We start from the raw sequence: 18,017 nt of genomic DNA on the forward strand, positions 1-18,017 counted from the left end.
ACTGGGGAGGTGAAGTGCTGCTGAGTTAGTACAGTAAATTAGTTCTTGATGTGTTTTATGCTATATATATTACTGGTATATAAAACATATACCATATATATGTTTTATGACATATGTATATTTAGTATATATTAAAACTATAGGAATAGATTCATTAAAATTGGTTACTCATAAAACAAGCACTGTTGTTTGTGAAAACTCCATGTGCAGAGAGATTTGTGTAATAGTGATGACCCATATAAACCAGTTACTGGATGACTATAATTTGAATTGCTGAGTGAAGCCTTAGCTTTGAAAGCCACACTGTTGAAGTGAGCTCATCAGCAGTCTTATCTTAATGACATCTCAGTGTTGCTATTGTCATATTGAAGAACTTCATCTTATAAATTCACAAACTAACATTTGAGCAGTTTTGAAGCAGAAGTTGCATGTGGATTCCTTAATTACATTTTGAGAAATGTATTCATAATTGACACATCTGTTTTAAACAATGTGTGACCCTTTGTATCTCAACTTTAAGTAAAGCAAAGTTATTAAAACAAGAAAGAGTTACAGTATAATTTGATAATCAATTTGAAAAAAAGTGTTACCTCGATCTGAAAAGACATTTGTTGTTTAGCCAATAGATGTCAAAGTGATAAAAATTTTTATACCCAGAGAACAAAATAGAAAAAAAGAAATTCAGAGTAATATGTTGTGAATTTTCCTAAGTTGAAAAAATACTAAAGAGGTTTTCTCACCAGCAGTAAATGTTTTCTAATGTTCTTTTTAACATTCAATTCTTAAGTTTATTTTATAATTCCAGAAGTGTACATTTCAAGTGTAAGTCTTTTATTATTGCTCTTATAGTTACTGGATTCATTCATTCATTAGAAAAATACTTATTCAGCACCTGTCTTTCAGATACTGTTCTAAGTGCTAGGTACAGCTGTGAGCCAAAGCTCTACTGCAGCTAATTTAGGGAATAAACATCTAATATGCTTGATGGTGACAAGTGCTATTAAAAAAAGGAAGAGGGTCAAGGAGATAGAGAGTGATGATCAATCTAATTTTTATGTGTAACCCTTGCAAACCATTTTAATAATTTAAGTGTAATGACTTTTAATGTGTATTGATCTTTCATCAGTAATTACTCTAAGAAGTACTTCTCATCAGAATTGGATAAATTTTTGAGTGAAACAATATGATATTGTATAGTAAAATTTACTGTGGCAGAAGAAAAAGTCTTATTTAAATTAACTCTGAATTCCATGCCTAAGTTTACTACATATTTTTCATAAGGAAAATATTTGGCCCAAGAATTCAGTGTTAACACTGGGAAGTAGTCCTATAGACCCTTTTCTATCATGGTAACTGTAGCAAGCTACTTTATCAATAGATAACCTTTAATAGATGTTGTTAAAGTGAAGATTCTTTTCCCAAAATATATACCCAGGCTTAAGCTTAGGCAGAAATTGTTAGAGACCTAGCTATGAAGGATTTTTCAGCAAATTCTGTCTTTCAGGAGGATTTTCCAACTTTGCTTACCTAAATTCTCTACATTTGTCATTATTCACTTCTGTTCAGTTGTTCAGTCATGTCTGACTCTTTGCGACCCCATGAATCGCAGCACGCCAGGCCTCCCTGTCCATCACCAACTCCCGGAGTTCACTCAAACTCATGTCCATTGAGTCGGTGATGCCATCCAGCCATCTCATCCTCTGTCGTCCCCTTCTCCTCCTGCCCCCAATCCCTCCCAGCATCAGAGTATTTTCCAATGAGTCAACTCTTCGCATGAGGTGGCCAAAGTACTGGAGTTTCAGCTTTAGCATCAGTCCTTCCAAAGAACACCCAGGACTGATCTCCTTCAGAATGGACTGGTTGGATTTCCTTGCAGTCCAAGGGACTCTCAAGAGTCTTCTCCAACACCACAGTTCAAAAGCATCAATTCTTTGGCACTCAGCTTTCTTCACAGGACAACTCTCACATCCATACATGAGTACTAGAAAAACCATGGCCTTGACTAGATGGACCTTTGTTGGCAAAGTAATGTCTCTACTTTTGAATATGCTGTCTAGGTTGATCATAACTTTCCTTCCAAGGAGTAAGCGTCTTTTAATTTCATGGCTGCAATCACCATCTGCAGTGATTTTGGAGCCCCCAAAAATAAAGTCTGACACTGTTTCCACTGTTGCCCCTTCTATTTGCCATGAAGTGATGGGACCAGATGCTGTGATTTTGTTTTCTGAATGTTGAGCTTTAAGCCCACTTTTTCACTCTCCTCTTTCACTGTCATTACCCTTATTCAATTTGACATTTAAAATTTTTCTTGTATCAATTATTAGAGGAGAAACTAAAGAAATAAAAGAATTAGATCTTTTAAATATTTTATTTTAATGCTCATGTTGTCCTCTTCCTAAGTTTTAATTTTTCTTTGATTAAACTTGCTAGAAGGGAAGAGATTTTTAGAGCTAGGTCTCTAATTCTCTCTTTTTATTTCTTAATTGTTTAGTTTCACCTCTATATTATTTCATGACTCCTCCTAGAGGGGTTTTCAACTTGAATAGATGGCTTAGTGCATGTCTTTTCTTTCCTTTTAAAATAATCGATGCATTTAGAAAGTCACAGTCTTAACAGTAGAGGAATTATCCCACCTACAGTGACTATCCAAACTGTCCACTATGCTTAGGTACCATCTGTTTTTCTTTTATCAAAGTCTTACTTTTTTTGTTCCAGTGCTCCCACCTACAATAATCAGTCTCACCTTCCTGTTGGATCATTCTCATCATTCTAATATATTCTATATATTTTTAAATCAACAAATACGTAGACAAAATAGATCCATTACCTTGATTCCTCTCAATTCTTCCAGCCACTGGATCATCAAAAAAGCAAGAGAGTTTCAGAAAAACATCTTTCTACTTTATTGACTATGCCAAAGCCTCTGACTGTGTGGATCACAACAAACTGTGGGAAATTCTGAAAGAGATGGGAATACCAGACCACCTGACCTGCCTCCTGAGAAGCCTATGTGCAGCTCAGGAAGCAACAGTTAGAACTGGACATGGAACAACAGACTGTTTCCAAATAGGAAAAGGAGTCCGTCAAGGCTATATGTTGTCACCCTGCTTATTTAACTTATATGTAGAGTACATCATGAGAAATGCTGGGCTGGAAGAAGCACAAGCTGGAATCATGATTGCCAGGAGAAATACCAATAACCTCAGATATGCAGATGACACCACCCTTATGGCAGAAAGTGAAGAACTAAAGAGCCTCTTGATGAAAGTGAAAGAGGAGAGTGAAAAAGTTGACTTAAAGCCCAACATTTAGAAAACTAAGATCATGGCATCCAGTCCCTGATGGGTAAATAGATGGGGAAACATGGTATGAAAGTTAACTATCACTTCATGGTAAATAGATGGGGAAACAGTGGCAGACTTTATTTTGGGGGGCTCCAAAATCACTGTAGATGGTTTGACTGCAACCATGAAGTTAAAAGATGCTTGCTCATTGGAAGAAAAGCTATGACCAACCTAGACAACATATTCAAAAGCAGAGACATTACTTTGCCAACAAAGGCCCATCTAGTCAAGGCTATGGTTTTTCCAGTAGTCATGTAAGGGTGTGAGAGCTGGACTATAAAGAAAGCTGAGCACTGAAGAATTGATGCTTTTGAACTGTGGTGTTGGAGAAGACTCTTGAGAGTCCCTTGGACTGTAAGGAGATCCAATCAGTCCACCCTAAAGGAGATCAGTCCTGAATGTTCATTGGAAGGACTGATGTTGAAGCTGAAACTCCAATACTTTGGCCACCTGATGCAAAGAGCTGACTCATTGGAAAAGACCCTGATGCTGGGAAAGATTGGAGGTGGGAGGAGAAGGGGACAACAGAGGATGATATGGTTGGATGGCATCACCGACTCAGTAGAGATGAGTTTGGGTAAACACCGGGAGTTGGTGATGGACACGGAGGCCTGGCGTGCTGCAGTCCATGGAGTTGCAAAGAGTCAGACATGACTGAGCAACTGAACTGACTGATAATACTTATTGTTGACTAGTGGGCCTGTAAAAATAAATAAGAAGGATATACTCACTTAAGTTTTGAAAATATGAATTTTATGAAAGTTAACTATCTTTTCAAATTTAAAATAGACATACTTTCAACCCAGCAATTCCACTTCTGTGAATAAATTCCATAGATAACAAAAGTTTCACAAGGATTTTTAATCTCAAAATTATTTTAATAGCATAAAACAAGTGTAAAATCAATCTGCATGCCCACTAGCAAGAAAATAGTTTAATAAATTGTTTTACAGTTATGAAATATTATGCAACTATTATAAAGATCATTATTTTATATTTCCATGTATATAATTTTAGTGAGAAAAGCAAAATGCCAAAAATATGTATAATGTAATCTTTTATAAAACAAAATAATAAAAACTCCTATATATGTGTATGTAAGTTTGGATATGAATTCTATAAACATGGAGAAAAATGTGAAAGGCTATACACCAAGCTATCAACATTGATTACCAAGAAGAATGAGTGGTGAAGATCAACAAAATAAGTGTCTCAGTGAAGAAAAGCATGCAGTGTGAGCCTGCCGATGTAGAAGGATGGGGCAGGGCGTTGTATATACATGCATATGTATGCATGTATGCAACTAAACCCATGATTACTACAGCAGTGGTTAAAAACTTCTGGTTGGCCTTTGTCACCAAAGATCCTAGTTTCTCTTTAATCAGAAAGCCTGTTTCAGGGGCTAGTCTCCCACCTGCATCTCTAGCCTACTCAGAAGAGCTTCTCTACTTAAGAGGTATTTATTTAATGCATTTCTCAATTCCTCTGTGAAAAGGGTCTTTGGCCCCTCTTGGGACTGGAAGCATGGTTCAACATTTTAACATTCACGTCTTTGGATTTCTTCTCTATCACATACTGAGAAATGTCTGGCACCTTAGTGGCCTTTAAAGTCCATTCTTGTGTTCAGGCTTCAACCAGTCAACCAAACAGCAAAACAATAAAAATTAGTTATTGGAGCTAGCACATTGTAAATGGACTCTCTGGTATGTGTTCTCATACTGACAGATTGAATCCAATTTAAAATTTTATTTATATGTTATATTTATTAAGATAAATTCTTTATTTGTAATGTTCATTTAATTATTTTCTCTGCCACAATAAATAGCCCTCTTAAAAGAAAGATCTTTGTTATTTATCTTTCTACCTCTTGTGGTGCCTTAAACATATAAATGCTTGGTAAATATTGTACTTATTTGCATGAAGACAGTGATGGTAAGATCATCATGAACTACTGCAATGGCCTTTCTTCATTGTGTGGGTCTGTACTTACAGATATTTACTATCTCTGGCCCCTGCCCACTCAGTGCCCTCTTTTGTCATTCCAACAACTAAAAATCCATGCCCCCTAATTTCGGAGTGTGGGAGCAGAGGGGTTGGTGCTACTCTTGTTGAGAACCATAAGGCTAGAGTAATTGGAGAAGCCTTTCTAAGGGGCAGCAGTGCCAGTGATAAACCGTGAAGGATGAGTGGATTTCCAAAACTAGAGAAATTGGGACACAAACAGCATGTGAAAGAGGAAGCACCATAATGTAGGCTCTGAAGTGGTGTGTCCATGTTGGAAAATAGTTAGAAACAAAGTTGGATAGGTAGAGTGGAGTTAGAAGGTTGTGGATAGAAGGAGTCTGGCAGAGGTGAAGAAGAGGGAAAAGTACTATTTCATACTGTAATGCATGCTGCATACTACTGCCAAATTAACTTTCTAAAAGCATTGCCCTCTTCAGCAGTCCACTTAACATTGCCTGCCTTTGGCTCTGTGCTCAGGACATTTTATGTCATCTTATGCATGCAACTTTGTCTCTTACTACTCCTTAAAATTAATTATGAATGTCTGATTGGCTGATCAAACTGATAGCTCCCCCTCTTTCTTTGTCAGTATGCTCACTTCATGCTTTTATTGATACATTTCTTCCTGGATAAAACCTTTCATCATTCTGCCTAGGCAACTTCTTCCCATTCTTAGAAGCCTTCTCCCTAATCAGACTGATCCATAGCACTCCACACCATGCTGATATCTCCTTTCTCTGTCTCACAATATTTATGGCTTGTTGTATGCTGTTTGGCACAGAATTGTATATGGCTTTTCATGCCTCTCATTCTTATGTCTCTGAATAATTTTTATTCACCTACTAAAGAGCTGTGTAAGGTTAAGGTACATGCCTCACAATATTTTGTAAGTCTCCAAAGCAGCTTTGCTTTTTTTTTTTTTTGGTCATTTGAAAGATATTGGGCACCCTGAAAGCTCAAATTCTGTGTTTGTACATTTGTAGGTAACAGAATGTTAATACTGCAGCATTATAGTGTTTCTTATATTTAAGTTGTTATTTTTTGTTTCAGTACTCAGTTTAATTATTTTTGAGGGTAAGAACAAAGATGTATATTGGTGTCCCCCACAGTGCTTGGTAGAGTGTCTTGCTTACAGTTACCACTCAGTATTTTAAAATTTGATTGTATTTGATAAGATTTTCATTTGCTTTATCAATGTGCCTCAGGTATAACCATGTTCAGACCATTTGTTTTGTCAACAACAGAGGATACCGTTAGGGCATTTGTACACCCAAGAAAGAATCCTATCCCAGTCCTAGGTATCTTTCCTGAGCCATATTTTCCTTTTGCTAAGTAGTGTCATAGAAATTTGTCTACTGTACTAAATCAGAATGGCACAGTCATAATTACAGAGCCATACTGACTTCAGGTTATTTATTTGAAAAAGAGTAAGTATTGTCATATTTTGATCCTTTGTAGTTTCCAAACTTTTTCTTTCTCTTTAGTCTGCTCAATATTCTTTGCTCAAATGAAGTCCTACCCAGTATTGTACTATATTAATGAAACACCCTCCTTTCCTTAAGGGAGAAAATAGAAGTGGAGAGCAGTAAACGGGAGCCCCACCTTTGTATTTCTCCTCCTTTCTCACTCCCATCCAGAGTACAGCTTCAACATCACTATAACTCATCTAATTTAAAAATGCTTTCTAAAAAAGTGATTGTGAAATTTCATTCAGGAACTTAGTATAAAAATAGAAATATTTTAGTTTTACAGTGATTTTTAAGTACAAAGGAAAATGCTGTGGAATACATTTCTTGTTTCAGCAATAAAAGAGTTAACATACTAAGCAGCAGAGACAGACATTGCAACGGGATAGTGCTTTCTGTCTCGGTCATTTGTGGTTTAAGAAAAGGGGGTGGTGTTCTGCATTTAAAAGGACTTTAATGAATGCTGTCAGTGTTTGTGAGAGCTAATGGTCAGTAAGGGGAAGGAGAGCAGGGGAAAGTCTAGCTGCTTCAGGATAGGTGGATGAGAGTTTGCTCTGATTGAACGGAATGTTCCACCGTGTTTCCTCTTTTTTTCATTGTCCTTTGTTCTTTATAATCTGATATATTGGTATAAAAGTAAATGTAGATATATATGTGAATGTGATTTATTTTCCTTTCAATTTGTTTATTGTGTACAGCAGGGCATATACTTCTCTTGTCTTGGTTGGATGCACAAATCTGTGTGCAGTGCTTTTTGCCCGTTGCCTAGACGATCACTTGGTTTCTCTGAGGATGTCTGGTTCTCGTAAAGAGTTTGATGTGAAGCAGATTTTGAAAATCAGATGGAGGTGGTTTAGCCATCAAGCATCATCTCCTAATTCTACAGTTGACAGCCAGCAGGGAGAATTTTGGAATCGAGGACAGACCGGAGCAAACGGTGGGAGAAAGTTTTTAGATCCATGTAGCCTGCAATTGCCTTTGGCTTCAATTGGTTACCGAAGGTCCAGCCAACTGGATTTTCAGAATTCACCTTCTTGGCCAATGGCATCCACCTCTGAAGTCCCTGCATTTGAGTTTACAGCAGAAGATTGTGGCGGTGCACATTGGCTGGATAGACCAGAAGTGGATGATGACACTAGTGAAGAAGAAAATGAATCTGATTCCAGTTCATGCAGGTTGATTATTTTTTTTACTGTTAGAAATGGGGTATGGGGGGATATTCTCTATACTGTTTAAAGCAATTTAGTATTGTTGTTTAAAATCTATGATTATACATATACATGCCTCTCTCTCTGTGTATGTGTGTGTATATATATATATATATATATAATGGTATGTAATGTGGTTCTTTTACTGGGTTTTTTTAACGTTCTAATATTGATTTTAATTCTAGAAAATTATAAAGACAACAAACAGCTTTCATTTTGAAATATCTTGTGTTCCATATATAGATCTGGCTCTGCCTTGAAAATAATATATGGTAGCAGTTCTATGCATCATGCCTTGTAGTCTGCTTCATTCATGTACCTTCTATAGTCTTATAGCAAAACTATAGGAGACATTTCTGGAGTACAAAAAATTTTATGACATTTCAGTTTGCAACGGATTATAGTCATGTTTTAATTTTAGTTAAAGGTTTTACCAGGAGATGCACATAGTAGTTGCCAGTAATTTTTATTTACTCCATTGTGGTTGTCAATAATATTTTTCTTATGGTTATTTCTCTTTGTCCTGTGTTGCAGCCCTCTTGACTAATACAGAGAATACAGTAGCACGTCTCTTTCTAAGATGACAGCTACTAATTCCTGTTACCTTCACTTCACTGAAAATTGTGCTATTTAGGGACATGAAGGATATTCCTTCAGGAAAGTATAAGGGAACATAGAGGAGCTAGATGTGGTCAGCTGGTAAAAAGGGGGCAAAAAGAAGGGGAAATGAGTTTGAAAATTAAAAATTGGTTAAATTCATATGACTTTATCCATCTTCACCCATGGAGCCAGGCTTTACTTTTGAAATGAATTTTCTTCTTAATCAGTATAAACTACTATCACATCTTAAGAAATAAGTTAGAGCCTGAAAGTCACCCTTCTGATTCATCTTCACTCAAAAATATTTAAAGGCTTATTTTTCTAGATTAATTACTGGATCCTTTTTCTTTTAAAATTTCTCTGCAGGTTTTGATAACACTTGTAATTTGTATCTTGGTTATTAATAATATAGGCATCATAAGAGATGGAGACAAAATGAGTTCATATATTCAAGTATCTCTTACTTGGGGATATTTACCACCTTCTCTTCTAATCTGAAGAATATGGAATTCTGAACTGTGGTGTTGGAATAATAACAAATATAGACCAGTCATCTATGCTCATTTGTGTAATGGAGAGGGGAATATCTTTACATAGGTATTTAGTATATTTAATTTTTAAAAATTTAATTAGTTCATGATTTAGCATTATATTAAGAGAATAGAAGCCACTGATAATTTTCATATGGAGATCATTTGAATTAATATGGTTTCATTGTTTTGTGTTTTCTTTGGATACTTGTTGCCATAAAAGGCGTGATTTATTTAGTAAAAGGTTCAGGGTTTACCATTTTTGTGAGAAACCAAAGAGTAATCATCTTTGCATTTGAAAATCAATATAATGTATCAAGAATATTTTAACAAAATTAGAGGAAAAAAAGGTTCATTCATTTACCAGCATAAGTTATAAAAATCTTAACATGTGTCTACTACCTGGAGAGATTATACATATGTGAGGGAGTATAAAATTTATATACATGTATATAATCTTACATTACACACACCTGGGTCACTGTAATTTACTTCCTTACAGCAAAGGTAGTTTGCAAAGCTAATGATTACTGAAATTAAGTTACTCTGTTCTTTAGTATCCACATTAAAATGTCATCTTGATGGGATAGTCATTATGACAGAAAAAGATTGCTTTTTTTCTTTTGGACTTAGATTGCTGTGTGCATAGTTCAAGAATATATAATTGATGTTTTTATTTGTAGGAGTTATAAAAATCAGAAAATTATATTTTCTAAAATTTAAAATGAATGTAGTTGTTTTTAAAATGCTAATAGAGAAGGTTGAGAAAGTAAATAATAAGGGAATAAACAGTTCACATCTGCAGTGATCAAACTCTTTCTAAATTATTTCAAAAATAAAATGTACTTAAAGAAAATGTCTTCGATTTTTAGATATGAGAGGAAATGTGTCAAAGAAATTTACTATTCCTGGTGGCTTAACATTTCTATCCCAACATCTTTCTGCAAAAAAAGTGAAAATCATTTTAGACTTTAGAAATGTCATTTGTGTGTGTACTTTTACTTTTCCATTTTTCTCCAGATTAAATGTATCTAATTTTCATACCCTTCTTCAATCCTCCAGCTCTAAGTCTTTGATCTTCATTATGAGGATACATTTATTTGCCGCCAGCTTTTTGATTAAGTGAGCAATCTCTCTAGGTGGTTGGCCTTCTACTGTAAACAAATCAAAAACTATCACTGTTAATGTCAAAAGAAGTTACACTGACATTCATCAAATTTTGTATATAACTTGGGAATAGTTCTTTTCCTTACATAGTACTTGCAATAAAATATATAGCAAACATTTTATTTCAGTATACCATAGACGGACATGGCATGATGGGGAGACATATGATATACGTTTCATCAGTTCTATTCAAACCTGCCTGGCTCTTCAACTTATGGTAATTTCTGCTGTCTCACATCTAAGTGATTTAAAAGTTTCTTATCTTTTAACTGATCTTGTGTCTGTAGCTTAGCCACTTTCTCTCCAATGTCGTTACTTTGTTATTAAAATACAAACTTTGATTTTTACACCTTGAGGAATTTTAGGCCCTGAGTAACAGAATTGTGATCTTTTGTGTGAGCAGTAGGTTTCTATGACTGTAACTCAAGATGAATTTTCACCAGGGCCAGTCAGGTTTACATGATAACTCGTCATGGGACCATAAGATAAATACAATTTACACTGTATTTGATTGGCCAACTTTGAAATTATGGTATTTTTACATAGTGAAGAAATTTTCATTCTCTCAACCTTGTTTATAAAGTTAAACATTTTTTAAATCAGATTATTTTTTAATTTATTTAAAATAGTAGTAGTATTTAAAATACTACTGTATTTTATAAATATCCCAATAAAATAATAGCTAATACTGACTGGGTATTTAATATCTGTGAGACACTGTTACTGTATTACATCATTTAGTCTTCACAGATTTCCGAGTTAGATTGTCACTATTGTCATTCTAACTGTAGAGATGAGGCCAGTGAGGCACGGAAAGGTTAAGTAACTTGCTCAAAAATAGTAAGTAAAATGAAACTGCATTTTTAAAAAACTAAAGTTTATATTAACACTTTCAGATTTACAAGAAAATTACAGAGATAATGTAGTGAGTTCCTATATATCCCACACCCAGTTTTCCGTATTATTTCCCTAACAGTTATTAACATGTTCGAATATGGTGCATCCATTACTGTTAACCAATATGATACATTATTATTAACTAAAGACCATACTTTATTCAGATTCCCTTAATGTCTAAATACCTAAAGTTCTTTTTCTGTTACAGGATCCCACCTAGGATACCGATTACATTTAATCATCGTATATCCTTAGGCTCCTCTAGACTGTGACAGTTTCTCAGACTTCCCTTGTTTTTGATGACCTTGGCAGTTTGGGGATTAGTGGTTAGGTATTTTGCAGAATGTCTTACTCAGTTGGGATTTGTCTGATACTTTTCTCATGATTAAACTGGCGTTATAAGTTTTAGGGAGGAAGACCACAAAGGTAAAGTGCCATTTTCATCACACCCAAATCAACGATAGATATCATCAATCTGACTTACAATTTTTGACCTTGGTCTCTTGGAAATAGCTGCATTTTGAACCCAAACCATTAACATGTAAATTTCATGCACAAATACCAGTAGGCAGTTCTCTGTGACTTTTCCTTTAATCACTGAGTTCACTTTGGATTAACATAATACTGATTCATTCTAACCAGTTTTACCTTCTCTCCTCAACTGATTTTCTCAGTGTTCAGTTCAGTTCAGTTCAGTCACTCAGTTGTGTCCGACTCTTTGCGACCCCATGAATCGCAGCCTGCCAGGCCTCCCTGTCCATCACCAACTCCCGGAGTTCACTCAGACCCACGTCCATCAAGTCGGTGATGCCATCTAGCCATGTCATCCTCTGTCGTCCCCTTCTCCTCCTGCCCCCATTCCCTCCCAGCATAGCCACCTCTGACTGATTTACAGGTATAATCTCTTGACAGCCATTTACCCACAGTCATCGGATCCATCGTATTCATTGCTTGCTATTCTATTTCAGCAGATATCCTTGAACTCTTCTGTTCCTTGGTCTGTTGATTTGCCTTTCTTTGACTCATCTTGAAAACATTTAGGCCCTTCTCCTCTCCCAGCAAGGGGTTATCTTCATAATATAGCATTTCTCAAGTGCTATCCTTTTTTTCTTGACCCTTTTTTTTTCTCATTAGATGAAGCATTCTTTATTTAATAGAGGTCTAGATTAGGACAGATCTTAATAGGAGCATAAATTTTAAACCCAAGAATTTATGTAGAACTAATTGAAAGTAACTAGCAGTGTCTCTTTCTGTTGTTGACCCTTTTTAATGTTATGTTTTTATGTCAAACATCTTCTTGTTTGAACTAGTCTATTAATTCTGATTCATTTTAAAATTAAAATCTTATACATCTCCACATGAAAAAAACCTTTGCTTCCAGAGATGGCAAAGAAGTTCTGCTATATTGTACCTATATCAAGAAAGGATGTATTGTAATGTCCTCCTCACACATAAGCCCAAGTCATGGATTCCCTTGACATAAGCTATAGAACCTTTCCCCAGAAAACCCTCTGTATGTGTGTGTCTGTATGTGCATGTATGTACACACACATATGTTAAATATTTCATACAGGGTTCAGTTCAGTTCAGTTGCTCAGTCGTGTCCAACTCTTTGTGACCCCATGAACTGCAGCATGCCAGGCCTCCCTGTCCATCACCAACTCCCGGAGTTTACCCATACTCATCTCCATTGAGTTGGTGATGCCATCCAACCATCTCATTCTGTCGTCCCCTTCTCTTCCTGCCCCCAATCTTTCCCAGCATCAGGGTCTTTTCAAATGAGTCAGCTCTTTGCGTCAGGTGGCCAAAATATTAGAGTTTCAGCTTCAACATCAGTCCTTCCAATGAACACCCAGGACTGATTTCCTTTAGGATGGACAGGTTGGATCTCCTTGCAGTCCAAGGGACTCTCAAGAGTCAAGGGATCTCCAACACCACAGTTCAAAAGCATCAATTCTTCAGCACTCAGCTTTCTTTCTAGTCCAATTCTCACAACCATACATGACCACTGGAAAAACCATGGCCTTGACTAGACAGACCTTTGTTGGCAAAGTAATGTCTCTGCTTCATAAATCCCCTAAAGCCTATCTTTACATTGTATCAATCAGGGTTCTTAGTTTTAAGCAACTGAAACTGACTGGCTGGTTTAAACAGAATAGAAATTTATTGGAATCATTAGTTCCCAAAAAGAATTAGCTTAGCAAAACGGCTAATGGGTTCTAGAGTTGCACAACTGACCTTTGTAAGTCCAAATTTTTAAGGCAGAGGAAACTTTTATGACACTTAACTGCTTATATGTTCATCCATTTGTAACTAGACAGTGAAATTTTACATTTTTAGAATTGGATACATTAGGCATGAAAAACAGTGATACAGACATACACACAATCGCTCATATGCACAAAGATATATAATTTGGCCATTTAACTTTAGGGAGTATGTTAGTAGAGACTAGGCTAAGATGATGTAACAAAGATATTCAGAAATGTAGTGTCTCAAATAAAATAGAAGTTTATTTCTCTGTCATCTCACAAATGGGCAAATGGCTCAGGGCAGACAGGTAGTTCTGCTACCCAAGTTCCTTCAGAGACCTAGGTTCCTTCCATACTCTTTCTCCATCCCATAGGGCATTATTCTTTCTTTATGGTCAAAGCTTCCTAAGCTCTCTGTCCACATTCTAGCCTGTGGGATTGAGCAAGGAAAGAACAGGGAGGACATTAAGCTATTAACACAAATTACAGATATCAGTTCTGCGCATGTGCCATTGTTGAAAACCTAGTCACATGGCTGCAGTGAGTAGCTAAGGAGGTTCAGATGTGGTCTCTGCCTGGGTAGCCGTGTGTCCAGGTAAAACTCACTACTGTGGTGCATGTGAAGAATGGTTTGGGGATTATGATCAACAGGGTGCAAGAGGTGAAGACAGCTGGATAGAACTCTTCATAATCCTTTTGATCTAATTTTTGATGAGTTTTTTTCGATATTGTGTACTTTTTTTTTTTTTTTTTACCATTGAGACATTAGCAAATAGAGATAAGCAGAAATGAAAAAATAAAAATCACTAATTACCCTACCACCTTGAAATACTATTAACAATTTGAGAAAGTGTTCTTCCAGTATATTTTATACGAGTATAGAATAAAAATATGTTTTTAGAAGTGATTTCACTTTCACTTTTCACTTTCATGTATTGGAGAAGGAAATGGCAACCCACTCCAGTGTTCTTGCCTGGAGAATCCCAGGGAAGGGGGAGCCTGGTGGGCTGCCGTCTATGGGGTTGCACAGAGTCGGACACGACTGAAGTGACTTAGCAGCTGCAGCAGAATAAAAACTGAATTTCATTGTGCATACTGTTTTGCAACATTTTTGCCTTGACTTACTCCTTTCCCTATTTGGAACCAGTCTGTTGTTCCATGTCCAGTTCTAACTGTTGCTTCGTGACGTGCACACAGATTTCTCAGGAGGCAGGTCAGGTGGTCTGGTATTCCCATCTCTTTAACAATTTTCCACAGCTGCTTGTGATCCACACAGTCAAAGGCTTTGAAATAGTCAATAAAGCAGAAGTAACATGTTTTTCTGGAACTCTCTTGCTTTTTTGATGATCCAACAGATGTTGGCAATTTGATCTCTGGTTCCTCTACCTTTTCTAAAACCAGCTTGAACATCTGGAAGTTGACGGTTTACATACTGTTGAAGCCTGGGTTGGAGAATTTTGAGCATTACTTTGCTAGCGTGTGAGATGAGTTCAATTGTGTGGTAGTTTGAGCATTCTTTGGCATTGCCTTTCTTTGGGATTGGAATGAAAACTGACCGTTTCCAGTCCTGTGGCCACTGCTGAGTTTTCCAAATTTGCTGGAATATTGAGTGCTGCACTTTCACAGCATCATCTTTTAAGATTTGAAATAGCTCAACTGGAATCCCATCACTTCCACTAGCTTTGTTCATAGTGATGCTTCCTAAGGCCCGCTTGACTTCACATTCCAGGTGTCTGGCTCTAGGCGAGTGACCACACCATCGCGATTATCTGGGTCATGAAGATCATTTTTGTACAATTCTTCTGTGTATTCTTGCCACCTCTTCTTAATATCTTCTGCTTCTGTTAGGTCCATACCATTTCTGTCCTTTATTGTGCTCATCTTTGCATGAAATGTTCCCTTGGTATCTCTGATTTTCTTGAAGAGATCTCTAGTCTTTCCCATTTTATTGTTTTCCTCTATTTCTTTGCCCTGATCATTAAGGAAGGCTTTCTTATCTCTCCTTGCTATTCTTTGGAACTCTGCATTCAAATGGGTATATCTTTCCTTTTTTCTTTTGCTTTTTGGTTCTCTTCTTTTCACAGCTATTTGTAAGACGTCCTCAGACAACCATTTTGCTTTTTTGCATTTCTTTGTCTTGAGGATGGTCTTGATCCCTGTTTCCTGTACAGTGTCACGAAACTCCGTCCATAGTTCTTCAGGCACTCTGTTTTATCAGATCTAGTCCCTTTACTCTATTTCTCACTTCCACTGTATAATCTTAAGGGATTTGATTTAGATCATACCTTAATGGTCTAGTGGTTTTCCCTACTTTCTTCTATTTAATCTGAATTTGGCAATGAGGAGTTGATGATCCAAGCCATGTCAGCTCCTGGTCTTGTTTTTGCTGACTATATAGAGCTTCTCTTTGTTCGTCTGCAAAGAATGTATAATCAGTCTGATTTTGGTATTGACCATCTGGTGATGTCCATGTGTAGAGTATTCTCTTGTGTTGTTAGAAGAGTAGAGTGTATTTGCTATGACCAGTGCGTTCTCTTGGCAAAACTATTAGCCTTTGCCCTGCTTCATTCTGTACTCCAAGGCCAAATTTGCTTGTCATTCCAGGTGTTTCTTGACTTACTACTTTTGCATTCCAGTCCCCTATAATGAAAAGGACATCTTTTTTGGGTGTTAGTTCTAGAAGGTCTCGTAGGTCTTCATAGAACTGTTCAACATCAGCTTCTTCAGCATTACTGGTTGGGGCATAGACTTGGATTACCATGATATTGAATGGTTTGCCTTGGAAATGAACAGAGATCATTCTGTCGTTTTTGAGATTGCATCCAAGTACTGCATTTTGGACTCTTGTTGACTATGATGGCTACTCATGGCATCTGGTCCCATCACTTGATGGCAAATAGATGGGGAAACAGTGACATTTTATTCTTGGGGGCTCCAAAATCACTGCAGATGGTGACTGCAGCCATGAAATTAAAAGACACTTGCCCTTTGGAAGAAAAGTTATGACCAACCTAGACAGCATATTAAAAAGCATAGATATTATTTTGCCAACAAAGGTCCGTCTAGACAAAGCTATGGTTTTTTTAAGTAGTCATGTATGGATGTGAGAGTTGGACTAGAAAGAAAGCTGAGCACAAAGAACTGATGCTTTTCAACTGTGGTGTTGGAAAAGACTCTTGAGAGTCCCTTGGACTGCAAGGAGATCCAACCAGTCAATCCTAAAAGAAATCAGTCCTGAATATTCATTGGAAGGACTGATGTTGAAGCTTAAACTCCAATACTTGGACCACCTGATGTGAAAAACTGACTCATTGGAAAAGACCCTGATGCTGGGAAAGATTGAAAGCAGGAGAAGGGGACAATAGAGAATGAGTTGGTTCGATGGCATCACCAACTCAATGGACATGAGTTTGAGTAGGCTCTGGGAGTTGGTGATGGACAGGGAGGCCTGGCGTGCTGCAATCCATGGGGTCGCAAAGAGTCAGACGTGACTGAGCTACTGAACTGAACTGAGCTGAAACATAAAATTAGGGGCTTTCCAGATGGCTCAGTGGTAAAGAATCCTCCTGCCAAGCTGGAAATGTGGGTTTGATCCATGGGTTGGAAAAATCCCTTGGAGAAGGAAATGGCAACCAACTCCAGTATTCTTGCCTGGGAAATCCCATGGGGCTGCAAAAAGTCAGACACAACTTAGCGACTAAACAACAACAAAATTAGGTCACAAAAGGCAGAAACCCTACTCAAACTGACACGCAAAAACTAAAGTTTTTGATTCACAGAAGTAAATAAAAGCTCAACTTGTGATGAATCCAAATACTCAAATAATGCCAGAAATCCTTTTTTTCCTCCCTTTCTAGATTCTCTTTTCCTCTGTAATGGCATTTCCTCATGCAGGCTATCTGTGTGGTAACAAAAAGCCGCTAGCAGCTCCAAGCTTACTTTTTATCAGCTTAGCCTCCTGAGTGGAAAGAGAGTGACTCTTTTCCAAGAACATCAACAAACAACTTGAAACTGATTCTCTCTGGCCTTGTTTGGCTCTCATATCCACCCAACATGACACTCCTATTGGCCAGGCCTTGGTCCCTTGCTCACCTCTGCCCAGTGGGAGGAGTCACCTCTGCCCAATCCCTGAGAGCTGAGGTAGGGAATGTGTGGTTTCCCAAAAGGGAGAGATGGATCGGTCACTGTAAGAAAGAATCCTGGATAGGCAAAGGCAATACCCAGTGAAACAACCTGCTATGGCATTAAATGTTCTTCTGTATCTTTTTAAATGGCCGAATCATTCTATGCACAGACAAAACTTGTGGTTATTTAACCAATATTTCCCTGTTGGAAACAACCTGTGATAAGCCCCTCTCCTCTACACCCCCTAGCTAGATCTGTGCATACAGATGACTATTTCCTCTAGATAAAGCTCCAAGGGAGTGCACATTTTTTAGGGTTTTTGATCTGTATTCTCAGTCATTTCAGGAACATCGAGTGTGTACATACTCCTTCAGTCACGTCCCACTCTTTGTGACCCCATGAAATGTAGCCCCACCAGGCTTCT

General features: G+C 37.2%; 1 protein-coding gene across 3 annotated transcripts in view; it reads left to right on the forward strand.

Moving 5' to 3' along the window:
- KLHL5 (kelch like family member 5) overlaps positions 1 to 18,017 on the forward strand; it is a 94,547-nt gene that overhangs the window by 17,688 nt on the left and 58,842 nt on the right. Inside the window, exons 1-2 of one of the 3 annotated variants that reach the window (XM_019962597.2) lie at positions 7,732 to 7,989; positions 9,123 to 9,219. The exons of 1 other annotated variant lie outside the window; for it this stretch is intronic. In XM_019962597.2, coding sequence (XP_019818156.2) covers positions 7,941 to 7,989; positions 9,123 to 9,219 — 146 coding nt within the window. In that variant the 5' untranslated portion in view covers positions 7,732 to 7,940. Of the gene's footprint in view, positions 1 to 7,512; positions 7,990 to 9,122; positions 9,220 to 18,017 lie in introns of those variants that run through there. One more of the 3 variants, XM_070791307.1, reaches the window with a different exon arrangement.

This window comes from Bos indicus, chromosome 6, assembly GCF_029378745.1.
Source record: "Bos indicus isolate NIAB-ARS_2022 breed Sahiwal x Tharparkar chromosome 6, NIAB-ARS_B.indTharparkar_mat_pri_1.0, whole genome shotgun sequence".
Classification (NCBI taxonomy): Eukaryota; Metazoa; Chordata; class Mammalia; order Artiodactyla; family Bovidae; genus Bos; species Bos indicus.